We start from the raw sequence: 23,640 nt of genomic DNA on the forward strand, positions 1-23,640 counted from the left end.
CCACGGCACTCACTCTAGCCTGGGCAACAGAGTGAGACTCTGTCTCAAAAAAGAAAAAAAAAAGTGAGAAGAAGAAGAAAGGATAGGGAGAGTTAGTTTTGTTTGGACTATTTTGATTGAACTCTTCCAGTATAATGGTGGCAAAACAATAATCACCAGTATCTGTTGAGTACTTACTATGTGCCAGCCTATTTACATGGGTTCCTTACGTTAATTCTATGAAGGAAGATACTGTTGCCACCATCTTAAAGATGAGGGGCTTAGTAAATTGAAATTAAGTAAATTACCCAGGCAAGTGGTTAGAGCCAGAATTTGAATCCATGAAGTCCTCAGGCAGCACAAATTGTTAACTACTGTGCTGTAATGGAGTTTTGCCTACATACCTTTTGGAGGTTTGTGCACAACTTGCTAGTCCCGTCTTCTTAGGGGTCAAGGAGATAGTGTGTGGATCCACTTAGTTTGCAGTGCATAGGTCATAGCAGGTGGAAAAGGGCGGCATCTGCAGAGCCTCCCAATTTCATTATTCTTCTCTTTTTTAATATTGTTGCCAGTCAGGTTGGTTTTCTTCCAGACACTAGATTACACTTTGGCCTCCCTTCTTCAGTAATTTACATGGAGACAAAAATACTATTTTACAAAATAAGTTCTATTTATTTTTTTATTATCCCACTTAAAAAAGTATAATTTCTTACATGATATATCATTTAATAATTTACACATTGTTTAGGACCCCACTTAGATATTGTTACCTTGGCTGTATTTGCCCCTCTTGATCTCTGCCCTCTTTAGTGTGGTCCTCAGCAGTTCACAGTCATTTGTGTGAAACATTGCTCACATTACCATGTATTTACCCCAGTGGCCTATAAGGCTTTTTAGGGAAGGGACCATGCTGTTCTCTGGAGCCCTGACACCCAGGACACAACTGGAAGTTTAATGCTTCAGTTAGATCTATACTCTACCACCGTGTGAGTAGGAATTATTAATAACCCACTTCTAAAATGAGGAAACTAAAGCTCTTTGGTGGTAAAATGTTTTGTTCTAAGTCACAAGGCAAAAAAATACAGGCATGACTTGAATTTGTCCATTTGAAGTCAGGCATACTTTCCAGGATGGTGGGCATTGAGAGTGGGAGCGTTTTAATGACAGACAAGCCTGGAAAAGGATTAAGAAGACCCCGGTATATGCAGGAGCAATAAGTGCTTCCCAGCAGTGGAAAAGTGAATATTGATGTCAGGCTTGTCTGAAGTTGACCACTGGGTAAGCCCTAGCCTGGGAACCTGGCTCCGCTCCAGGGTCCCTTTCAACTAAAAATAGAGAAGACTCTGCCTCACCTAATTTTAGCTCAAGGCATCTAAGAAGTACATTCTGCCTGTTTCTGGAGGTGTTGGGACTTGCTGGTTTGGGGATTTTACCTTTTTTGCTTTATCATCAAAAACTGTGTGTGCAAAAAGCACTTTAATATTCCCTTTTATGAACACCATTTCATTTCAATCTTTGTAATAACTGTGGCAGATACTCCCATTTTATAGAAGATGACTCAGACTTAGATTGAAGGTGACTTGCTTGCCCATGTTGTCTCACTAAGAAATAATAGTTTGGGCTGGGCATGGTGGCTCATGCCTGTAATCCTAGCACTCTCGGAGGCCAAGGTGGGAGGATCACTTGAGCTCAGGAATTCAAAACCAGCCTGAGCAAGAGTGAAACCCTGTCTCTACCAAAAAAAAAAAAAAAAAAATATATATATATATATATATGTGTATATATATATATATATATATGTGTATATACACGTGTGTGTGTAAAAAAATGAGCTGGTGGTTGTACCCACCTGTAGTCCCAGCTGGTTGGGAGGCTGAGGCAGGAGGATCACTTGAGCCCAGGAGTTTGAGGTTGCAGTGAGCTATGATGATGCCACTGCACTTTAGCTTGGGCAACAGAGTGAGACTGTCTCAGAAAAAAAAAAATGAAAGTAATAATAGTTTGTACTCCGGAAATGAACAGCCTTAACTTTCAACTCTGGCCCTGCCACTTAGTTGATGTATTGCTTACCCTCTCTGAGCTCTGAATTTCTCATTTATAAAAATGGGTTAATGAAAATTAATTCACGGGGTTCTTTTGAGAATGAAATGTGATGTGAAATTGTGTCATTTTATTCTTGGCATCCTGTAGGTACTTGGTGACGTATGGTTTCACTTTCTTTTCTTCACTGAGTTGAGGAACTACTGGATGTACTCCCTACCTTCTAGGCAATTGAAATTAAAATTTAACCCATATGGTTGCTAACAATCAGGTTGGTAGATTGTTGTCTAGTAGCAAGAATATATACTAAGACAACTAAATCAGTATTGAAGATCTTGCTAGGAGACTGCAGCTGCTTCTAGATGGGTCATCCTGATTCTGTGGTGCCTGGCACAAATGTTTGAAATTTCTAAAGATAGGAATTGAATCTTACCTGGATTGAAAATAGCCCTGTAATTTTTCTTAGGGTTTATTTTTGAGCTTTTGCAAAGGAAGTTGTTTTCTACATTCCATTGTAGAAATTGTTGTTATAATACATTCCATTGCCCAGTCAGTGCTCTTAAGCAGTTCTTAAGCCATCTGAATAACTCTGATTTCTAAAAGTTTATTTCTAAGCTAAGGTAGTCAGAAGACCCTGTGAATAAAAATGACTCAAAATGCTGGCTTTAGGAAAATCTTACATCCAAGAAAAGACATCACTTTCTCATCTTTTATCCTCCGGAGATGTTAGGCGTGAGTTTAGTACCTAAGGCACTACTTTAGAAAAGACAAATAGCTGTGAGACCTTCCTTTGGGATTTCATTGAGGACTAAGAATACTATTTGACTTTGCACAGTATTCTATTCTGAGTGGAAACACGTGTGAAAAAAGTAGCACTTTGTTAGTACCTGGAATTTCTCAAATGAACTTCAGATCTCTGAAGTTTTATAAGACAGCACAATGGTTTTACCCAGTAACATGGCATTAAATAGGTTTATAGGTTAAAGTGGTTTCTCTTTGGATGCACAAGGTATTAATAAAATTCAGGCAGTTGTGTCAATGAAAACATCAACCTTTAAAACTATGGGCCAATTTTGGAATTCACTGATTGTAACCATTTTACAATTTCAATGTGCAAAGAATTGCCTGGGGAACTTGTTAATCTGAGCATATTGGTAGGAAATTGGTTGAGGCCAGTAGTTTGAGGCCAGCCTGGGCAACATAGTGAGACCCTCTCTCTACAAAAAATAATTTAAAAAATTAGTTGGTGTGCTTGCGTGTGCCTGTAGTCCTAGCTACTTGGGAGGCTAGGAGGATAGCTTGAGCCCAGGAGTTTGAGGTTGCGATGAGCTGTGATGATGCCACAGCACTCCAGCCTGTGGGACAGAGTGAGACTCTGTCTCAAAAAAAAAAAAAAAAAAGAAAAAAGGATATTCCTAAGGATGCCTTCTTCAGTCTGAGCAGGGCCTTGGAAACATGTATTTTGAAAAAGCACCAGCTAGTTTTGATGATATATATTTTACATAATTTCTCTGGATGATAAAAATAAGGTTGGGAAGTTTGTATTCAAAATCTGGGAGCTTTTAGATTTTAAAATCAGTAGTAGATGAAAACTGCACTGAGCACAGATGCAGTGCTTGGCTTGTGGTAGTGTTACTCAAACTTTAATGTGCATCAAAATCACCAAGAGGGTTTATTAAAGTTTCTGATGTAGTAGACATGCAGTAGGGCCTGAGAATTTGCATTTCTAACAGATTTCAGGTGATGCTGAATCCCCAAGGCAGGGACCACACTTTTAGAATGGTTGGTTTGTATTTACGGGCCACATTGCAGGAAAAATATTTTATTAATTGTAAAGGTCTAGCTTCAGTCTGGCTGGTGTAAGTGGGTCTAACTGTAGGAAGAGCAGATTCACACCTCCAACCTCAAGATTGATACCAGGCATATGCTTAATGAATAAAATAATAGATGGAATTGACCACATTATTGATATTTTTTGTCTTTCAAAACCAAGTGCATATGCTTGAATTTATGTATACTAAGTTTGTGTGTGATGAACAGCATTGTGTGTTTCTTGGTATAGTAGACCCCTGTTTTATCTTCTGGGTTGTATTCAAAGCCCTTGAGAGTTGTGATTATGCTTTGCTTCGCAGGGTTTCCCAGCCTCAATATATAATTGGTGCTGAAATACATACCTGATATCTAATTTCAACATGACAGACTAAAGGTGGTTTAACATTTCTCTGCCTCTTTTTTCTTGCCTGTGGGAAAAAAACCAGGCAGAGCGAATATCTATTTTGGGGATTGTTTTGGCCTTAGCATTTTTCTGTGTGGTTTTGTTAAAAAAATGATTGATAAAGTATGCATCTTATTTAAATAAAAAATAGATTAGGAAATAATTTCCCTTGAGTGGAGGAAGGTATTTTTGGAGACAGGGTCTTGCTCTGTTGCCTGGGCTAGAGTACAGTGGCGTCATTATAGCTCACTGCGGCCTCAAAACTCCTGGGCTCAAGTGATCCTCCTGCCTATGCCTCCTTAGTAGCTGGGACTACAGGCATGTGCCACCAAAATTTTGGAAAAAAATTTTGTAGACGTGGGGTCTCACTATGTTGCTCAGGCTGATCTTGGACTCCTGGCCTCAAGTGGTGATCTTCCTGCTTCGGCCTCCCAAAGTGTTAGGATTATAGGTGTGAGCCACTGCAACTGGCCAGAGGAAGTTTTTATTTCAGAGTAAATGCTTAAATTGCATTTGTCACTTTGGAAGGTGCAAAATTGTCCACTTACTGCTCAGTATAGTTATCTAGATTGTTGTCAGAAATGTGATGTCTGTTTCCCTTGTGGTAATATTTATATTACTTGGAATCTGTTCGTGTTATTAGTTGTGAGGTCCACAATGCCGAGGAGTAGGTCTTAAAAAGTATGTATGGCAGGCTTATTACCTGTAAAGCATGTACAGAGAATTAAGAGACACTCTGCACCTAGGTGCTTATGATCTAGTTGAGAAATAGATGGAAACAGGCAAATAGTAGGTATAAATAAGAGTTCAGGACAGTGATGGAAGAGATATAATTAACTTCTGTATATAATGCACACTGAAAAGCCAATAAATGTTTGTTGATGATGGAGGGAAGAAGAAATGAAACCACAGTAGACCTTGGCAGAGAGGATGAGAATTACTTGTTTGGCCTGGGATTTGGAAAAATAATATATTTGGCCAAGAGGTTTCTCTTTAGAACATTTTATCTGTTTGAGGAAAGAAGTTTAAAATTATATCCTGAGAATAATTTTAAGTGCTATTTCTTAACCTGGGAAGTTTGCAGTATTTAAGAGGTCAAGACCAGTTTTCAAGAGGGGTTTTGGAGGTTATATTGGTAAAGTTGTGAATTGTATTTTGAGAGTAGCCTTGTGAAGAGGGAATTCGCTTCATCCTTACTATTATTCTGTTTCAGCATGTGTTCTTCCTTCCAGTTTCTTTAGCATCTATAAATAGCGAGTCAGAAGAACAAGTAAGTAGTGAGTCTGATTCCTTAAGAGCTGCTTAGGGATGAGTGTGCCTGCAAGTCCAATGGCGGACTGGGATGGAGATCTGGGAGAGTATGGAGCGGAGCATTAGCGGATCGTCATAGAAGCCTTCAGAGAGCATCAGAACAGAAAGGCTGGGAATAATGGCTATGAAAGGTTCCCCATTTTGAGATAAATTACTTTATCCAGTTCCAAATGTTACATCTGTTCTTGATTAACCGTATTTTAGCCAAGTGCTAGGGGAGACAAATGATGAACTTGTTTCTAGGCTTGTTTCTCATAAAGGTTTAATGAAGGCTGTGAAAAGAAGACCAGAACCAGGTTTTTTCACGGCCCAAACAGTTTGTTTCCTCTAAGCTATGAAGTCACTCAGGAATGTGTTTCAGTCCTTTTAGGAAAAGATTAGAAAATGAAAACCTTTAGGTTTGGATATGCATGTGCTCAGAATAACTAACCCAGTGATTTAATCACCTTTTAAATCAGTAGGAGTTATATGTGCTTTGAACTTTGTGGAAGCAGGAAGAATAATAAGAAATAAATTACTTTTTACTTTTGGTGTAAACAAACATTTAATATCAGTAGCCTATTTCTTTTTTTCTTTTACCCTTTCTGTGCTAAGCTCTCAGTAGTGTGTTTCTAAAGATGATGGCTTTACTGTTGAGATTTGCAAAAATAAAAAATACATGCTATCTTGTATCTAATGATCTGATTTCCCCTTTTTCTAGGAGGTGTGATTGCCTATATCAGTTCTTCCAGCTCAGCCTCTAGCCCTGCCTCTTGTCACAGTGAGGGTTCTGAGAATAGTTTCCAGTCCTCCTCCTCGTCTGTTCCATCTTCTCCAAATAGCTCCAATTCTGATACCAATGGTAATCCCAAGAATGGTGATCTCTCTAATATTGAAGGCATCTTGAAGAATGATCGAATAGATTGTTCTATGAAAACAAGCAAATCGAGTGCACCTGGGATGACAAAGAGCCATAGTGGTGTGACAAGTAAGTTTAGTTTTCTAACGGTTGCTGCCAGTAATTTCAGATGTGGCTTATTTTATCAACTTCTCATTTGAGGGGGCTATTATATTTCTAGGTATAATTTTCACTCCCTTCTGGGTAATCATACATCAATAGCTAGGGAAGAAATCAGTGATGATTTTAGAAGTTATAGCCTGGGGCTGACACAATTGATTCTTGCCTCAGAGCAAGATATATGATTATATATTCTGCCTGACTTCCTCAGGGTGCCTCCTTTTACTACATCTTCACAGTTAACCATTCTTCTGGACTGCAGGTACTGAATCTTGTTCAGAGTACTGCTCACTGTAGGAGGGAGTTTACTTTTCATGAAATTTGAGATTAGGACACCAAGCAGGATTGGGATAATCAAATGAGTAGTGGGCTTTGGGCTCCTGATTGTGGAAGTATTTAATAACAAGGACTGGTATGGGGAGGGTGAGGAAGAGATGGGACCTATCTTCGTCCTGTATGTGAATACAGCTGCCTGTGGGGGACATCTGTTTGCACTTTTTTTTTTTTTTTTTTGAGACAGAGTCTCACTCTGTTGCCCAGGCTAGAGTGAGTGCCGTGGCGTCAGCCTAGCTCACAGCAACCTCAAACTCCTGGGCTCAAGCAATCCTACTGCCTCAGCCTCCCGAGTAGCTGGGACTACAGGCATGCGCCACCATGCCCGGCTAATTTTTTCTATATATATATTTTAGTTGGCCAGATAATTTCTTTCTATTTTTAGTAGAGATGGGGTCTCGCTCTTGCTCAGGCTGGTCTCGAACTCCTGACCTCGAGGGATCCACCCGCCTCGGCCTCCTAGAGTGCTAGGATTACAGGCGTGAGCCACCGCGCCCGGCCTTGTTTGCACTTTTTATTGATTGATTTCACTGCCTGAATTCTTATTCTTTTCCAGGAGAATTGTTTTCTTAGTTCTGGTTGCATATCTGGTATAAAGTAACTAAATTTACAAAATTTCAATTTCAAGTCACCAGGAAAGGGAAAAACCAGTCCTGTGAGGTATTTTTGGCAGTGCCATAAAGTGTGTTTAAAAGAAAACTGTGATTACCTTTGATTTGTTAGCTTAGTGTAAAGATTTTTCTTTTACATTATAAAAGTAGATATCTATCTTTTTAAATCACTTACAAGTTGAATGAAATAAAATATTCAGTTGGAAGGAAAACAGACAGTTCCAGCTTTTCATGTCATGTCTCTTTGTGCCCTAGAGTTTAGTGGCATGGTTCTACTGTGTAAAGTCTGTGGGGATGTGGCGTCAGGATTCCACTATGGAGTTCATGCTTGCGAAGGCTGTAAGGTAAAGCATGCTTTTGTTTCTTTAAGCTACTGATTTTGGGATTAAAGAAGTTGGGGTTAGGTTTACCAATTTCCACAATTGATAATCTGGGAGGGAGAGAGAAGTCTGCTTCTCTTAAATTTTAAGCTTTGTATGTAGTATATAAACATAACTTGTTTTGGAAAATATTCTTGATTCAAAGTATTTCGTTTTTCTGTTAGATTTTGATCAGAATAAATTTGCCATCTCAATTAAATGTACTTTTGGTGTGAAACCAAGTGCACCACATACTCCTTCATCAATGTGCCAGGCACAGTTCTAGGTGGTAGGGAAACAGTGAGGAGCAAAACAGACCGGGTACCACTCCTGCCTTGTTGGAACTTAGTTGAAGCCAAGCTTTGAATTAGGTCTCATCAGATACTTTGAAATTCTGACATGTTAGGTGCTGGGAGGGGAATACTTGTAACAAATGTGATGTCTTAACAAATAATGTTAGTGAGTAAAATAATCTTGAATATAAATTGAGCACTTGGGAAAGCTACATTTTATTTCTAAGTTTAGTTGAATATTTCCTAGTTATAGCTATTAGAATGTTGGTCAAATAATTCCAAATGAGATAGTCTCTACCTCCCTATTTATGTATAGGGATTTTTTTCTCTCTTTCTCTCTCTCTCTTTTTAAATCTGGCACAGTTCTTTAGCTAGAGTATCAAAAATTAACATGGTGAGGACACATATTCTTGCTGTTTTCTGAGTTAAGGCCAGAAGGAATCTAGTTTTGCAGGATATGGTGGGTGAATAAGATAATGAATATACATGATGGGAGAGGAACTATTTTCTAGAGTGGCTCTGAATGAACTACAAGTTTGGTGGCTTTTAATGGTTAGGTAGGTCACTTCACAAGACTAGTCAGTATTTTTTATAGATGTAGCACTTTTCCACTGTTTTAAAAATTCTATAAATATTGTTTTTATTTTTGTTTTTCTTTTTACAAACATGAAGTAATTTGGGGGCAGGCATCATTCTCTATAACTAGAAAATAAAAGTATGAACTGAATGAGTGGAATTGCATATTCTTGATGAATACATATTTGTGTGGTACTCTCTTAAAAATGTGGCTAGCTCAGCTCTTGTAGCATCCAAGTGAAGTATATGATATCACAATAATAAAATATAAAATGTTATATTCCACAACTACTTAATATAGGTTCCTGAAATGTATAGTTAAGATACTCAAGGCAAATGCGCTTAAAATAATTTTGTTGTGTTCTTGAGTTTTCTGTTCTACCTGGAACCATTAAGCTGGAGATCTTTGAGGACCTGTCACAGAGCATGTACTTAAATTGTTTGTGGAGTAAAGGCAGCTGTTTGTAGCCTTCTATTTGGGGACAGTTTTTCCTTGGATCATTAGCTGCTCTGTGGGTATGTGGTATAACACACACCTGTTGCTGACATGTAGCCAGGGACATCTGGCATGTATGAGTGGCTTTGCCAGTATTAGCAGATGATAATTGAGGAAAAACCAACTTCTAATGTAATCCAGAAGTCTAGTGAGGGAATTATAGCTATCAAACACATTTCTAAATTTTTTAAGAATTAGGTATTTATATTTCAAGAGTTTTGGAATTTGTATGTGATTAAAAGTATGAGATGGAAAATCAGGCTGCAGGCAGGATCTGGTAACAAGTTAAAGTGCAGTTGTTACAAGGGGTGCTTTAGGCAAGTACAGATGATCTCCAAAAGGAAGAAGAATTTTGCTTGGCTAGTAGGTATAGGTACTTACTCATGCCAGTACAAATCCATTTAAACTTTGTATGTCAATATTACATTTCCCTCTGTCTTAAGCCAAAGTTACTTCCCAGTCATATACTAGATAGCTGGTATGGGGGCAGTGCTTATAAGGACTTCAATTGGATGTTCTTAAATGGATGGGGAAATCTTCCTTTGTTCTTAGGGTTTCTTTCGAAGAAGTATTCAGCAAAACATCCAGTACAAGAAGTGCCTGAAGAATGAAAACTGTTCTATAATGAGAATGAATAGGAACAGATGTCAGCAATGTCGCTTCAAAAAGTGTCTTTCTGTTGGAATGTCAAGAGATGGTATGTTCCCAGTTTAAAGAGTGTTCTTAAAGTATATGGAGCTTGGCTTTTATTTCTTAGCATAAACCAGAGCTATAAGCCAGTTACCAGTGGCTCTTTTGTACTTTGGGTGAAGCAGATTTCAAAAAACACGTTTTGATTCCTTGTAGGACACCAAATTCATTAAAGTCAAATTTTAGCATCATTATTCCAGAAACAGCTTTTGGCTCAACTTTTTTTTCTGCTTCTTGTAAAAAGACCAATTTTTTTCTATACAATTTGATTACTTTTTTTCCCTAAAAAAAGATCTAGTTTTTCTTGATATAGAAATCTTTGGCTCTTCTTTCTTTTTGATTTCTTAGCATTACTGAGGAACCCATTTCCTATGTAAATTATCTCCCTTGCTTTCTTAGCCCTGAAATGATAATGTGCTTTTGGGGCACAGATTTTGAACACATGGAAAGGAGATGCAAAATTGAAAGAAACATTAGGGTCTGGAGTAAAGGGGATTCCTCAATTCTGTCATGATCCATTCCCACTAAAAAGTAAAAGTTGTGGTAATTTATGGGACTACAAGTATTATCTGTGGATGACATCTTTGGAAGATGTGACTCCTTATTTTGCTTAAAGACATCTTTTTTGGATAGTCTCTGTTTTAAATAACATTAATAGAGTGGTGTGAGGTTTTCAGAGGGATTAGTTTAGTAGGGTTAATTATGAATTGCTAAGAATGAACTTCGTATTTATCTATGGAAGGGTCATTGAAGCAATCCCTTAGGTTACTCTAACTCTAATATCTTACTGATACAGAAATGGAGTATTGCAATAAGGAGTTTCTTGACTAACAGATTTCAGCAATTGATGTTTTGTTTTTCAGTTGTCTGAAATTTTTTAAATAGACTGGAAGTACTAGTGCTACAAAAATAGTCAATGTATATTGTAATTGCCCAAAAAGAATAAAACTGGCAATCATTTGTGAAGGAAGGAGTAGAGGTAAAGTGTGAGGCACAATAAAATTGTTTGTCTTTGATGGTGATCATGTCAGGGGCTAGATTTAGATTAGTAAGGCTTTCTGGGAGGGTATGTTGAATTTTTATTATCTCTGTATAAATATTAGACTAGAAAGAAGCTTTTTTCTTTCCCTTAGTAAGGGATAGGCTTATTAGAGACAGGACACCTTCTAAGACTAGATTCTAAAAGGATGGAGGATAACTGATCTCATTTTTACTTATTTCATTGATTTTAATTAAAATTCAACAAGTTTTTTTCCAATAACTGCATTTCCATTGATCATGGATTTTTTTTTTTTTTTTTCTTTTAAGATTTTCTGGGCCGGGTGTGGTGGCTCATGCCTGTAATCCTAGCACTTTGGGAGGCCGAGATGGGAGGATTGCTCGAGGCCAGGAGTTTGAGACCAGCCTGAACAAGAGTGAGACCCCGTCTCTACAAAAAAAAAAAAAAAATAGAGAAATTAGCCAGACATGGCAGTGCATGCCTGTAGTCCCAGCTACTCGAGAGGCTGACACAGGAGGATTGTGTGAGCCCAGGAGTTTGAGGCTGCAGCGAGCTGTAATGATTTCATTGCATTCCAGCTGGGGTGACAGAATGACACCCTGTCTCAAAAAAAAAAGATTTTTCTTTTTCAAGAAGCCAAAAAGAAGAGACCTGATAATTTAATAGTTAGATCTTGGGAGAGTAAGGTTATAAAAATGAATTGACAAGGGTCACATGTGCAGGGAGTGATTGGACATACTAGGTTCCATTAATGTTAATGGATGTGGGTAGCTGAATCCCAATGCTTTCTTGAGAACAGAGCCCTCAGGTTTGTTAATAAGATGCTGTGTAATGCTGGTCTGCTTCAAACTGTGGTTTTCATTAGTTAATTTCATATTTCTTTCTTAGATTTTGCTTATAAAATACCCAGGAGATCTTCTCCTTACCTTTGTTTTGGGGAAAAAATGGAAGATTTTCTCTCCCTCTCCCACTTCCTTTGGTACATCAAGACCAGCAAATTTAGAAAAATTTGGGCCAGAGACATTTAGACACATTCTTTACTTGTATGACTAGAGGCCATAGCTATCAGGGGTAATTTTGTGTTACTCTTTTGTACAGACAGGTCTTATTTAGAATATAGATGTTAAATTTAGAATATAGATGTTAAATATCTTTTTCTTCAATAGCTGTTCGGTTTGGTCGTATTCCTAAACGTGAAAAACAGAGGATGCTAATTGAAATGCAAAGTGCGATGAAGACCATGATGAACAGCCAGTTCAGTAGTCACTTGCAGAATGACACATTAGTAGAACATCATGAACAGACAGCCTTACCAGCACAGGAGCAGCTGCGACCCAAGCCCCAGCTGGATCAAGAAAACATCAAAAGCTCTCCTCCTCCCTCTTCTGATTTTGCAAAGGAAGAAGTGATTGGCATGGTGACCAGAGCCCACAAGGATACCTTTATGTATAATCAAGAGCGTCGTGAAAACTCAGCTGAGACCATGCAGCCCCAGAGAGGAGAAAGGATCCCAAAGAACATGGAGCAATATAATTTAAATCATGATCATTGTGGCAGTGGGCTTAGCCATTTCCCCTGTAGTGAAAGCCAGCAGCATCTCAATGGACAGTACAAAGGGAGGAACATAATGCATTATCCAAATGGGCATGCCATTTGTATTGCAAATGGACATTGTGTGAACTTCTCCAATGCTTATACTCAAAGAGTATGTGATAGAATTCCAATAGATGGATTTTCTCAGAATGAGAACAAGAATAGTTACCTGTGCAACACTGGAGGGAGAATGCATCTGGTATAGTGAAATCAATTTTTTGCTCACCTTGTATCAAGGAAAGCTTTGAAGGTTTTCTTTTATTCGGGGGCTATACCAACTTGGAGGGGGGTGGTGCCAGATTTATAGAATCAGTTTTTGTGCGTATTTTAGGTCAAATAGTTTTAATAAACAATACTTGTTGAATGACCTAATTTCACACAGAGCTAGGTATAAGCATGTGATTTGATTGATACTGTGATTGGGATTAGGATTTTATCTAAAATATGATTCATGCAGAATTATCCTTTAATTCTTGGAAATCCTTTTGAAAATTTCAGCATTCTGATTAATTAGTACCTTGCTAGCTTTGGGATTTTCTCAAAGGGCTGATCTTTTAGCTTGTCATAGGAATTCTTTGATTTCTATGGGAAGAGGTTTTTGGTTTTTTTTAACCATTATAATGCAAAAAGATCTTTGGATATAGAATATAGATGTTTTATGGTTTAAGAATTTAGGAATAATTTAATAGGCTAGTTTCTAAGAGTTTTCTCAGACTTTTCATCCTATGAGATGAATTAATGTTATTCATATCATTCAAGTTTTTTTTTTTAATCAAATACAACATTCTACATGAAAGTACAGTATTCATATTCAGCCAAAATTTCATCAAAAACAGCAGTACTGCACCATTTCCAGTTTAAACCATGAGGTCCTTTGAATAGGGCTTGTTATTTTCTACTGCCAGGTAATTAAAGTCTTTTTTTTCATTTTCAAAATAGTTGACTCTACTTCAATTTTCGTGTTAGATTTTTTTGTTGTTTGCAAGTATTTTATTCTATGGACATTATATTTTGTTAGATGTAGTGGCTTCCTTAAGGAGGGAAAAATCCGTAGACATTTAGGTTCTGATTTCATGATATTCTCCATGGTTTTATAATCGAATTCTTGGATGTGTTTGGATTTAGTGACAATTTAAAGACTAAATTTACTAATAGAGTCAATGGCGCATATTTCATAATCTTCTTAGTGTTCTTATAACTTCTTGGCTTCCTATTTTTTTTATTTAGAAGCCGCACCTTGTGTCTGCAGTCAGTGTTTCCTAATTGAACAAGTGGAAGTCAGTGGTCATACCATTGTTTATGAAATAAATGGTCAGTGACCTTTTTTAAAAAATGAGGCACCTTGCTATCTTTTCCTCTTGGAAATTATGACATTGTAATTCTGCCTATTTAGAAATAAGAGAGTTCTAAAATATTAACTCAATGTGGGTTTGGGCTTAGGCCTATGACTTCTATCTGTGTTTGGATAAGTCACTAAACCTCTCAGAGTCTCATTCCTATATCTAAGAAGTGGGAATTATAATCTGCCGTAACTAACAGGATTGAGAAACAAATATGTGTGAATTTGTTTTGGAAACCACAAAGCACTATATTTCAACATAAGGTGGCAGCAGTGTTACAAAATAAGCTCTTAAACCTGTGCAACAGGTTTTTGAGATAGCTTATTACAGATGGTATTTTTGCTTAGGCTACATCTTTATGGTAAGTTAATTACTGTTTAAATTAGGTTGCCAAGAGGCTTTCTGTAGGAAGGTGAGCAACAGATGGAGAAAGTGCTAGTATCAGTAGATTTTACTCATCTTTGGGGGCAATTTTCATGTTGGGGTTTCTGATGATTGAGATGCCGCTTTTGACATTTCTTTACCACCTCGTACAATTTAAGAGTTTGTCTGTTTTGTGTATACTAGGTTTGTCCAATGAGTAAGTCTCCGTATGTGGATCCTCATAAATCGGGGCATGAAATCTGGGAAGAATTTTCAATGAGCTTCACTCCAGCAGTGAAAGAAGTGGTGGAATTTGCAAAGCGTATTCCCGGGTTCAGAGATCTCTCTCAGCATGACCAAGTCAACCTTTTAAAGGCTGGGACTTTTGAGGTAGGTTTTATTTATACTGAATATTGATGCAGAGCTTGTAATCGTGGATGTTTTCATTTTTTTCTAAGTATTTATAGTCCAGAATCTGAAACCACCAACAAAAGAATAATCATCTCAGGATTTTGGGAAGAGAGTAGGTAAATCTAGAGTTACTTAGGACTTGAAATGTAAGTGTTCTGTATTTCTAGCTTATGAACTCCAAGTTCCAGTATTGCTTTCAGGTATGGGCTTAGCAGTTTCTGCAGAATGTTAGACACCTACTGAAAGCTTAGCCTGGTGTTTCCTATAGTCGGTACAGAATAAGAAGGATGAATGGAATGTGGTTTTTGTGTTTTAGGAGATTGTAGAATATTTTGAGGATGTATGAGACATCTGTTATGTACCATCTCAGATCTTCTTGCTTCAGGATCATTGGTTATTTTCCTACTGCAGCTTCTCTCGCAGTGATGTATTTTGCCTGGGCTTGGGTAGCCACTGCTGGCAACTTTCGTAGGACAAACTCAGTGCCTCTGCTGGTACTAGTTAGGTGTCTTTCACTTCCAGCCTGCCCTAGGGCTTCACTTTTGCTGCTGAGGTGTGAGAAGCCTTGGGACCTACTCAGACCTCACTTAAAGCATAACTCTGAAATTTTGTGTGTGTGTGGGGTGAAGTTGATGTTTGGTGGGCCAAATCTTTGAAACTTTGATCAATAGGAGAAGAGAGCCAGGGATATATTTTCAGCTTTTCTCCCTGGACTTATTAATAGTATAATAGAGGGAGTATGATAGGTAAGTAATGTAATTGTTAATTGATTGTGATTGCTTTCTTTGTGTATAGTCACTTTGGGTTATGGTTTCTTGAAGTCGTCTAATAAGAGTTCATCTGCTGCATTTGCCTTGGCTGCATTTGGTGTTTTGATGTTTCCAAGTGTTGCTGCATTGAAATGGTGCTATTTTTACTTAGAGCATAGAGACCATGTGATATACTTGGTTGCCTAAAGAGTTTCTTTAGTACCTTTGGCCAGGGCCAAGTTTTAAACTTCTTGACATTATTGTTTGCTTTAATTTTATATTTGCATTTCAGAATCTTTGTTAATAGAGTTTCATAGTATCATAGGACTCATATATTTTGCCATTGGTGGCTTGAATTTCCTTTGATGTTCTTTTTGGAGTGTTTATTACTTTAGTAGAGAATTTTCCTCAATAGAGTAGTTCTAGGTAAAAATAAACTCAGTTTTTCTTTTACAACTTTCTTTTATAATATATGTGGGTTTTTAAAAAATATGTGGGATGTTTTATAAGTGACTTGAACATTGAGTTAGTTTTTAGTATTAAACTTATTGAAACACATTTAAGTCTTTTTCTTTTTCCAGGTTTTAATGGTACGATTTGCATCATTATTTGATGCAAAGGAGCGTACTGTCACCTTTTTAAGTGGAAAGAAGTATAGTGTGGATGATTTACACTCAATGGGAGCAGGCGATCTGCTAAACTCTATGTTTGAATTTAGTGAGAAGCTAAATGCCCTCCAACTTAGTGATGAAGAAATGAGTTTGTTTACAGCAGTTGTCCTGGTATCTGCAGGTAAGCAAGCTGGTTCAAAATTGTGCCACACCTAGCATATAGTGACCAACTAGGGAGAAGGTAGCAGTTAACTAGGTTCTAACAAGCTATTTAGAGGGAATAAGGCCTTAAGGAAGATGCTAAATTATGTGAACCTTTTATTTTTTGCATAATTATTTTTCTAAATTATAAAAGTACAAGTCAAAGTGCTATAGGAATAAAATAATATTTAGATCTGGGCCTCTTGCATTTACCACTCTTAGTCTTTAGCTTTTGTTCATAATTTTATGAGTCTAAATCTTTATTTCATGGACTTATTTTTTGGAACATTGTATATCTCCAGATAGGTGGTTCTAATATGAATCTAGGTTTTAATTAAAATATAATGTAGGTTACTTGAAAATGTTAAAAGTATCAAGAGGTGCTAGTATCGTCTTTTGCAAAGATTGTGACTTATGAGTTGTAGGCATTTGCCCAGCTGTACCATTGAATTTTCTGTGTGACTTGGGTAAGTAATTTTATCATTTTGGGGCTTGGATTCCTTATTCTGTCAAAGGAAGGGGTTGCACCATGTGAGAGTCTGGCATAGAAGAGATACTCAGTCACTGAATGAGTGAGCAAGGTTATTGAGTTTTTAATGTTTATTTATATGAGTCATTGATGATGTGTCCCGATTTCCCAGTTGCTTCTGACCAAAGTATTTCAATTCAGATAATAGCTATTAAGGCAGAGATTGTTACTCCCAACAGCAATTTGGAAATTGAGACACTGACTTTTCCTGGGGACAGCTAAGTAAGTGCCAGCCATTTTAAGGTATCATTTTATTTTAAAACAGTTTTTGGGAATTTTATAGTATTTTGATATGACTTTAAGTTTTCCATTTGCTTCCTTCCTGCTAGGCACTGTGAGAGTTATAAATTATGGCCTCTGATTATGCAGCTAAACTATAAATTAGTAACTCCTTAAGGAGAGAAAGTTCTTAAAGGGCCTGTACATCAGTGGAATAAATAAAGACTTATGCATAATTTGGTTATCTTTTCTGACAAGCTCTACCTGGATAACTAAAAATGCATTTATGGCATGGAAGTAGTATGGAAAGAATATGTCAATAAGTCATGCCTATTTTCTTACTGATCTTGTAGTGTCTCTTACATTTTACCTACCATTTGCAGAATCTCTTAAGTAATTAGTATTGGTTTGAGTTGACATAAAATTAATAAACCTATTATTGTGAAACCAAAGATAATCAATACTTGTTAAATTCTTTATTTTATGAATATGACTTACCTGCTAGGTGTTCAGGTAGAGATAAGCATTAAGGCACAAGCTTGTTCTCAAAGTATTGTGTAATATTTGGTGACACAGAACTCCACAAAAAGCTTTATGGTACTAAACTGTGTAGTTCTGACTGAGGTAAGTAGGAGTTACAATAAGGAAGATGAAATCATCTTGGAAGACTTTTTAAGGGAAGATAGAAGTGGACCTGGAGTTTGAAGATTAGATCTTCCCAGTGAAGAAAAAATGAAAAGGCAGGTGTGGGAGAGCACAAAACAGGGCTGGGGAAGGGGTAAGTGGCCCAAGCTTGGACTGTGCATCAAGGAGGAGGGGGACGCAAAGCTTGGGAGTTAGGGGAGTGCCAGGTTATAGACTAATAGCTATGAGAACTAAGCAGAGAAATTTTACCAAAATACAGGACAGTGGAAAGTCAGCGTAACTTCTTAAATAGAGGAATGATCAGGAGTGAACAAAGTGATGTTTAACATTAGTTCTGCATTTTTATCGTGGGTGGATCAGACAGGTATGTCGTTAGAGCTGGACCGTCAGGGTGAGAGGCTGTTGAGATAACATCAGGGTATGAGGCAGTGGGATGAGCTCCCCTGAAATAAGTTAGGGCAAGGGAGATGAAGTAGAAGGGACCACGTCCCAGAGGTAGTTCAGAGAAAGAAATGATGGCGAAGGGGTGAAGGGGAATTATATACCAGGAACCGTCCTACTTACTTCATTTATATTTTCCACCAGGAATACGATCTTTATTTTATTTTACTCTCTTTGCAAAAACCTTGGGTTTTTTTTTCCTGATTATAAATTTAATATTGGTTCTTGGAAAATGTAGAAAATATTAAGGTAAAAGTAAAGATGATGGGGGGGAGCAAGAGCAATATACGTAACCTAAACCTTTGTACCCCCATAATATGCTGAAATAAAAAAAAAAAATAAAGATAATATCCTTAACAGAAAAGATCACTATTAACATTGGGGGGAGTCTCTGTCCATTTACCTATCTATCTATTCATCCATCCACCTGTTCACTGATGTATGATGTATTAAAAAAAAGTTTGAAATACTAAGCAGAAAAGACTGATTATAAAAGAATACAATATATTCTTATTTTTGTTATGTCTATACATGAAGATATATAAGCACACACATAAGAGGTTTCATGTCAAATCTAAATCTTTACCACTTAGAAATGACTAGCTATTTCTAAACATTATCTAGACAGGAAAATAAAATTCAAAAACTACAGAAGAATATAAAGTAAAAAGTTCCTACTTTTTCCCTCTACTCCTATCTTTATTCTTCAGCGAACCAGATTTCTAACCATCTTTCTTTTTAATTTTCTGATGGTTGACTACCCAACTCTGAATATAATGCTTGTACCTCTTTTTATTTGGTAAATATAACTGATAAATAAAAGTGCCCTCACTTTTCCTTCTCAGTTTTCATAAGTTTTATTTTTTCAGTTACTTTATTGGTTTTGTTTATAATTATAATATACTCACATTCTTTGATCCTTCACTTTCACATAATCTCTCTTGGGTAGTTTAGATGGAATCTTCGTATTACATAGGGAGAGAGTATCCCCCTTCCTCTATTCCCTGGTTGCTTTTGCTATACCATTTCTTTTATGTAGTCAAGAATTAAAACATTTATATCTTCTTCTTCTTTGGGTTTTTTTTTTTTTTTTTGGAGACAGAGTCTTGCTCTGTTGCTCCAGCTACAGTGCAGTGGTCTCATCATAGCTCACTGCAACCTCAAACTCCTGGATTCAAGAGATCCTCCTGCCGCAACCTCCCAAGTAGATGGGATTGCAGGCACATGCCACCATGCCCGGCTAATTTTTTCTATGTTTAGTAGAGGTGGGGTCTCGCTTTTGCTCAGGTTGGTCTCAAACTCCTGAGCTCAGGTGATCCTCCTGCCTTAGCCTCCCAGGGTGCTAGGATTACAGGCGTGAGCCACTGTGCCTGGCCTAAAGCATTTATATCTTGTTCTATAACTGATTGTTCCATGCTTTGTTGATCGTTTGATTTTCAAAGTTGAAAAGAGAAAAAATCAGCATTTACAGTATTATGATTAAGTAATGCTCATATTGTTCACACAGTGGGTTTGAAATGATAGAAAAGGTAGTGTAAATCTCTGCAGCCTGAAGTGGGGATGAATCAGGTTCTTGCATCAGGTAATAAATGGATTATTTCTGTTCTGTATCAGTTGCTTAGAATTAAGCAACATTTGTAGTTTGTTTATCTTTAAAATACCTTTTTGTTTGCCTTGGAATCTATAGTTGCCTGCTTTTTTTGTTTGTTTGTTTTTGTGGTGTTTTTTTAGGTTGTCAGAAGAAATGCTTGTTAATTTCTAGATCTCATTATATATTTTATCCTCACAACAGACCTCCTTGAGCTAGGTTACGTTATCCTCAGTTACATAAGCAAGGGATTTGAGGAACCAGAGGGGTTAAATAATTTACCCAGGTCACATTTTTAGTAATTGGCTAAGCAGGTATTTGAACTCCCATTAGTCTGGCTTCAAAGCCTTTCCGTTATACTGGTTGTTAACGGAATAGCTTTAGCTACTGAGGGGGAATGAAATCTCAAATGTTGATAATTTGCCTGTGAGATTGAAAGAATCATGGTACCATGAAAGGGGAATTATATCTGGAAGGTAAGTTTTTTTTTTCAGGTTGTATAAAATGACAATAGTCACTTCCAGTTGAAGATTAGGGACTGGCACGTAGGTGTGAGGCCAAGGCACGTTGGATTTCAGTTGTCTTCATAGAGGTTTTTATCAAAAGTATTTGACTTCCATCCTGTAAGAATTGAATATACTTAAATTGGTGAGGAGTACAGGCTTGGGAGTGAGATGAAGAACAAACCAAGGAAGTAGAAGATAGATGTGTCATAAATTAAACTGTACAAGTAGTAGTGTAGCAGTTAGGGTGTCATTTAGAAGATGAATTTCCACTTCAAGGTGTGCATTCTAACATTACAGTCTCCAGAAGATTGTTTATGATCCAGCCAGATTTGTAGTTAGATTCTTTGGCCTTGAAATCATAAAAGACCATGCTTTTAGAAATTAAGGTTTCAGAAAAATTTAATACGATTTACATTTTTTTAAGTGTGGACATCCAGTTCTGTGAAGTTCTGAATTGTATAAGGAAATGTAGATTATCTCAACACAAAATATTCACTGAAGGACTAATTACTTATTAGTACTAGTTCCTGCTCAAATATCTTTCCCAAGTTACCAATTGTTTCTTTCTTTGCCCATTTAGGTTATTTTGATTGTGAGGATCACTGTCATTCTTTCTCATTTTTTGGTACTATAAATTAATGATACTATGATCGACACCAATTACAGTCATGTGTCACTTAGTGACAGATGCGTTTTGAGAAATGAATCAGGTGATTTCGTTGTTGTATGAACATCACAGAGTATATTTACATACAAGTAGATAGCATAGCCTACTACACTCCTAGGCTCTGTGGTACAGCCTATTGCTCCTGGGCTACAGACCTGTACAGCATGTTACTGTACTGAATATTGTAGGCAGTTGTAACACAATGGTAAGTATTTGTGTATATAAACATATATGAACATAGAAAGGTGCAGTCAAAATATGGTATGAGAGATAAAAAATGGTACACCCGTATAAGTACTTACCATGAATAGGCTTGCAGGACTTGTTGTCTGGGTGAGTCACTGAGTGAGTGGTGAATGTGATGGTCTAAGACATAACTGTACACTACTGTAGACTTTATAAACCCTGTATACTTAGGCTACACTAAATTTACTAAAATATTTTTTCTATCTTCAGTAATACATTACTGTAACTTTATAAACTTTAAAATTTTTAAAAGCTTTGACTCTTTTTAAATGACGCTTAGCTTAAACATTGTATAGCTGTACAAAAATATTTTCTTTCCTTATAACCTTATTCTATGAGGTTTTTTCCTATTTTTGACTTTATTTTTTTAACTTTTTAAACTTTTAAGACACGCATACATTAGCCTAGGCCTACACAGGGTCAGAATGATCAGTATCACTGCCTTCTACCTTTGTATCTTGTCTCACTGGAAGTTCTTTAGGGGCACTAACGTGCATGGAGCTGTCATCCCCTACGATAACAATGCCTTCATCTGGAATACTTCCTGAAGGACCTGAGATTGCTTTACAGTTAACCCTTTTTATTTTCCTTAAATAAGTAGAAGGAGTATACTCTAAAATAATGATAAAATGTGTAGTATAGCAAATAAATGTTTAAACCCAGTAACATAGTAGCTTATTGTTGAGTATCATGTACTGTATATAATTGTACTTGCTAGACTTTTTTATGACTGGCAGCACAGTAGGTTTGTTTACAGCAGCATCACCGTAAACGTGATGTGTTGCACCATGTTATGACGGCTACGTCACTAGGCAATAGGAAATTTTCAGCTCCATTATAATTTTATGGGACCACCATTGCATATGCGGTCTGTTGTTGACTGAAACGTCATTATGTGGTGCATGGCTGTACTTTCTTCTGCCAAAATGTAAGCCCCTTAAAGGAAGGAATTTTGGTTCGTTTTGTTCACTGCTGATTCCCTAGCACTTAGAACAGTAACCAGCACATACATTCAGTAAGCATTTGGCAAGGATGAAATGCACTTAATGAAGTGCAAAGATGCTTTAAAAAAAATTGCTTCAATATCAAGGGCTAGAGAGACACTTCAAAGCATTATTGAAGGCTTTAATTATTTTTGCAAAGATAACCCTTATGATTGGCCAGAGTTAAATGTGAAGAGGCTAGATGCGGTGGCTCATGCCTATAATCCTGGCACTTTGGGCGGCTGAGGCTGGAGGATCACTTGAGTCCAGGAGTTTGAGTTTGCAGGGAGCTGTGGTGACACCACTGCATTCTATTTAGCCTAGGCAACAGAGTGAGATGCTGTCTTAAAAAAAGAAGAAAAAAAATGAGAAAGAGATCTTTTGTCTGTAGTTTTGTCTGAAAAATTTGTGACCCTTCAAACCAATAGTCAACATTCAATTTCTTTTTCAATAAGGATTAGCACATAGTTGTTATAAGAATTCAAAATTTGTTAAATATAAGATAAACCCATTTTTACGATTTTTTTCTGCATTTAGAGTTAATCAAACTTTTCCCCCTTTTACTATTAAATTTTAGTCTTTGTCTAAGTGCTTGCATAGCAAACGGCCGTTTTCAGCTACCACTTTTAATGGAAGACCTCCTCAATGTCCTTATAAAAAATGAAAGGGCATGAATGGCCTGGGATTTTGCTTCCTTGTAGAAGTTAGAAGAAACCTTTTTCTTGTTAATTACAACCTCCTTGGAGTGGGGGGTGGGTTTGAATATTTCTTGTGCCTGCTATTGTAAAGGGAGGAAATAGCCCTTGCTGACGAAAAAAAGTCTATGGGTAAACTACGTACATTTGGCTAATTTTAAGATACTTTATTGCTGGTTTATGCCAAATCACTAATTTATTAACTGTGTATGACGAGCTTGGTAATCAACAGTATGCTAAATGAAAGTGAATGTAGGGTAATATAACTAGTATAATAACTATAAATATCCCTAGTATAATAAAGTTGCATTGTTACTGCATAACAAGTTATCCCAAAACTTAGTGGCTTAAAAATGGAAACATTTACTATCTCACAGTTTTTGAGGATTGAGACTGTGATATGTGCCTCTGACTCAGGGTTTCTTAGGAGGTTTTGTAATCAAGCTGTGGACACGGCTGTGGCCTCATATGCAGGCTTGAGTAGGGAAGGATCTGTTTCCAGGCTTGTGTGGTTATTGGCAAGGTTCAGTTCCTGGCAAGCTGTCGGACTGAGCTCCTCAGTTCCTGGCTGGATATTCGCTGGAAACCACTCTCAGTTCCTTATCATGTGGGCCTTTCCATAGGGCAGCTCACAGCATGGCACTTTTCTCAGAGTGAGTGAGTGATGGAGGCCACAGATTTTTGTAACCTAATTTCAGAAGTGGCATCTTATCACTTCTGCCATATTTTTTTCATTAGAAGTTAGTAAGTCTAGCCAACTTGAGAGAAGGGGATTTACACAAGGGTGTAAATACCAGGATGAGGGGATCATTGGAGGCCACTGTAGAGGCTGCCTACCCCATGTGGTACAAATGGGAATATATTCCATATGTAGTAAAAATTTTATATACTACATATTTTTTTTGCCAATTAGAAGCAGTTGAAATCAGCAGATGGCAACTAATTTTAAAAAT

At 37.1% G+C, this 23,640-nt stretch overlaps 1 protein-coding gene across 2 annotated transcripts in view; it reads left to right on the forward strand.

Moving 5' to 3' along the window:
• The window catches only part of NR1D2 (nuclear receptor subfamily 1 group D member 2), a 31,252-nt gene that overhangs the window by 3,282 nt on the left and 4,330 nt on the right, over positions 1 to 23,640 (forward strand). For both annotated transcript variants that reach the window (XM_069473301.1, XM_069473302.1), the window contains exons 2-7: positions 6,246 to 6,512; positions 7,742 to 7,830; positions 9,763 to 9,907; positions 12,067 to 12,692; positions 14,401 to 14,586; positions 15,938 to 16,148. In XM_069473301.1, the coding sequence (XP_069329402.1) occupies positions 6,246 to 6,512; positions 7,742 to 7,830; positions 9,763 to 9,907; positions 12,067 to 12,692; positions 14,401 to 14,586; positions 15,938 to 16,148 (1,524 nt within the window). The remainder of the gene's footprint in view (positions 1 to 6,245; positions 6,513 to 7,741; positions 7,831 to 9,762; positions 9,908 to 12,066; positions 12,693 to 14,400; positions 14,587 to 15,937; positions 16,149 to 23,640) is intronic.

Source organism: Eulemur rufifrons, chromosome 7 (assembly GCF_041146395.1).
Source record: "Eulemur rufifrons isolate Redbay chromosome 7, OSU_ERuf_1, whole genome shotgun sequence".
Classification (NCBI taxonomy): domain Eukaryota; kingdom Metazoa; phylum Chordata; class Mammalia; order Primates; family Lemuridae; genus Eulemur; species Eulemur rufifrons.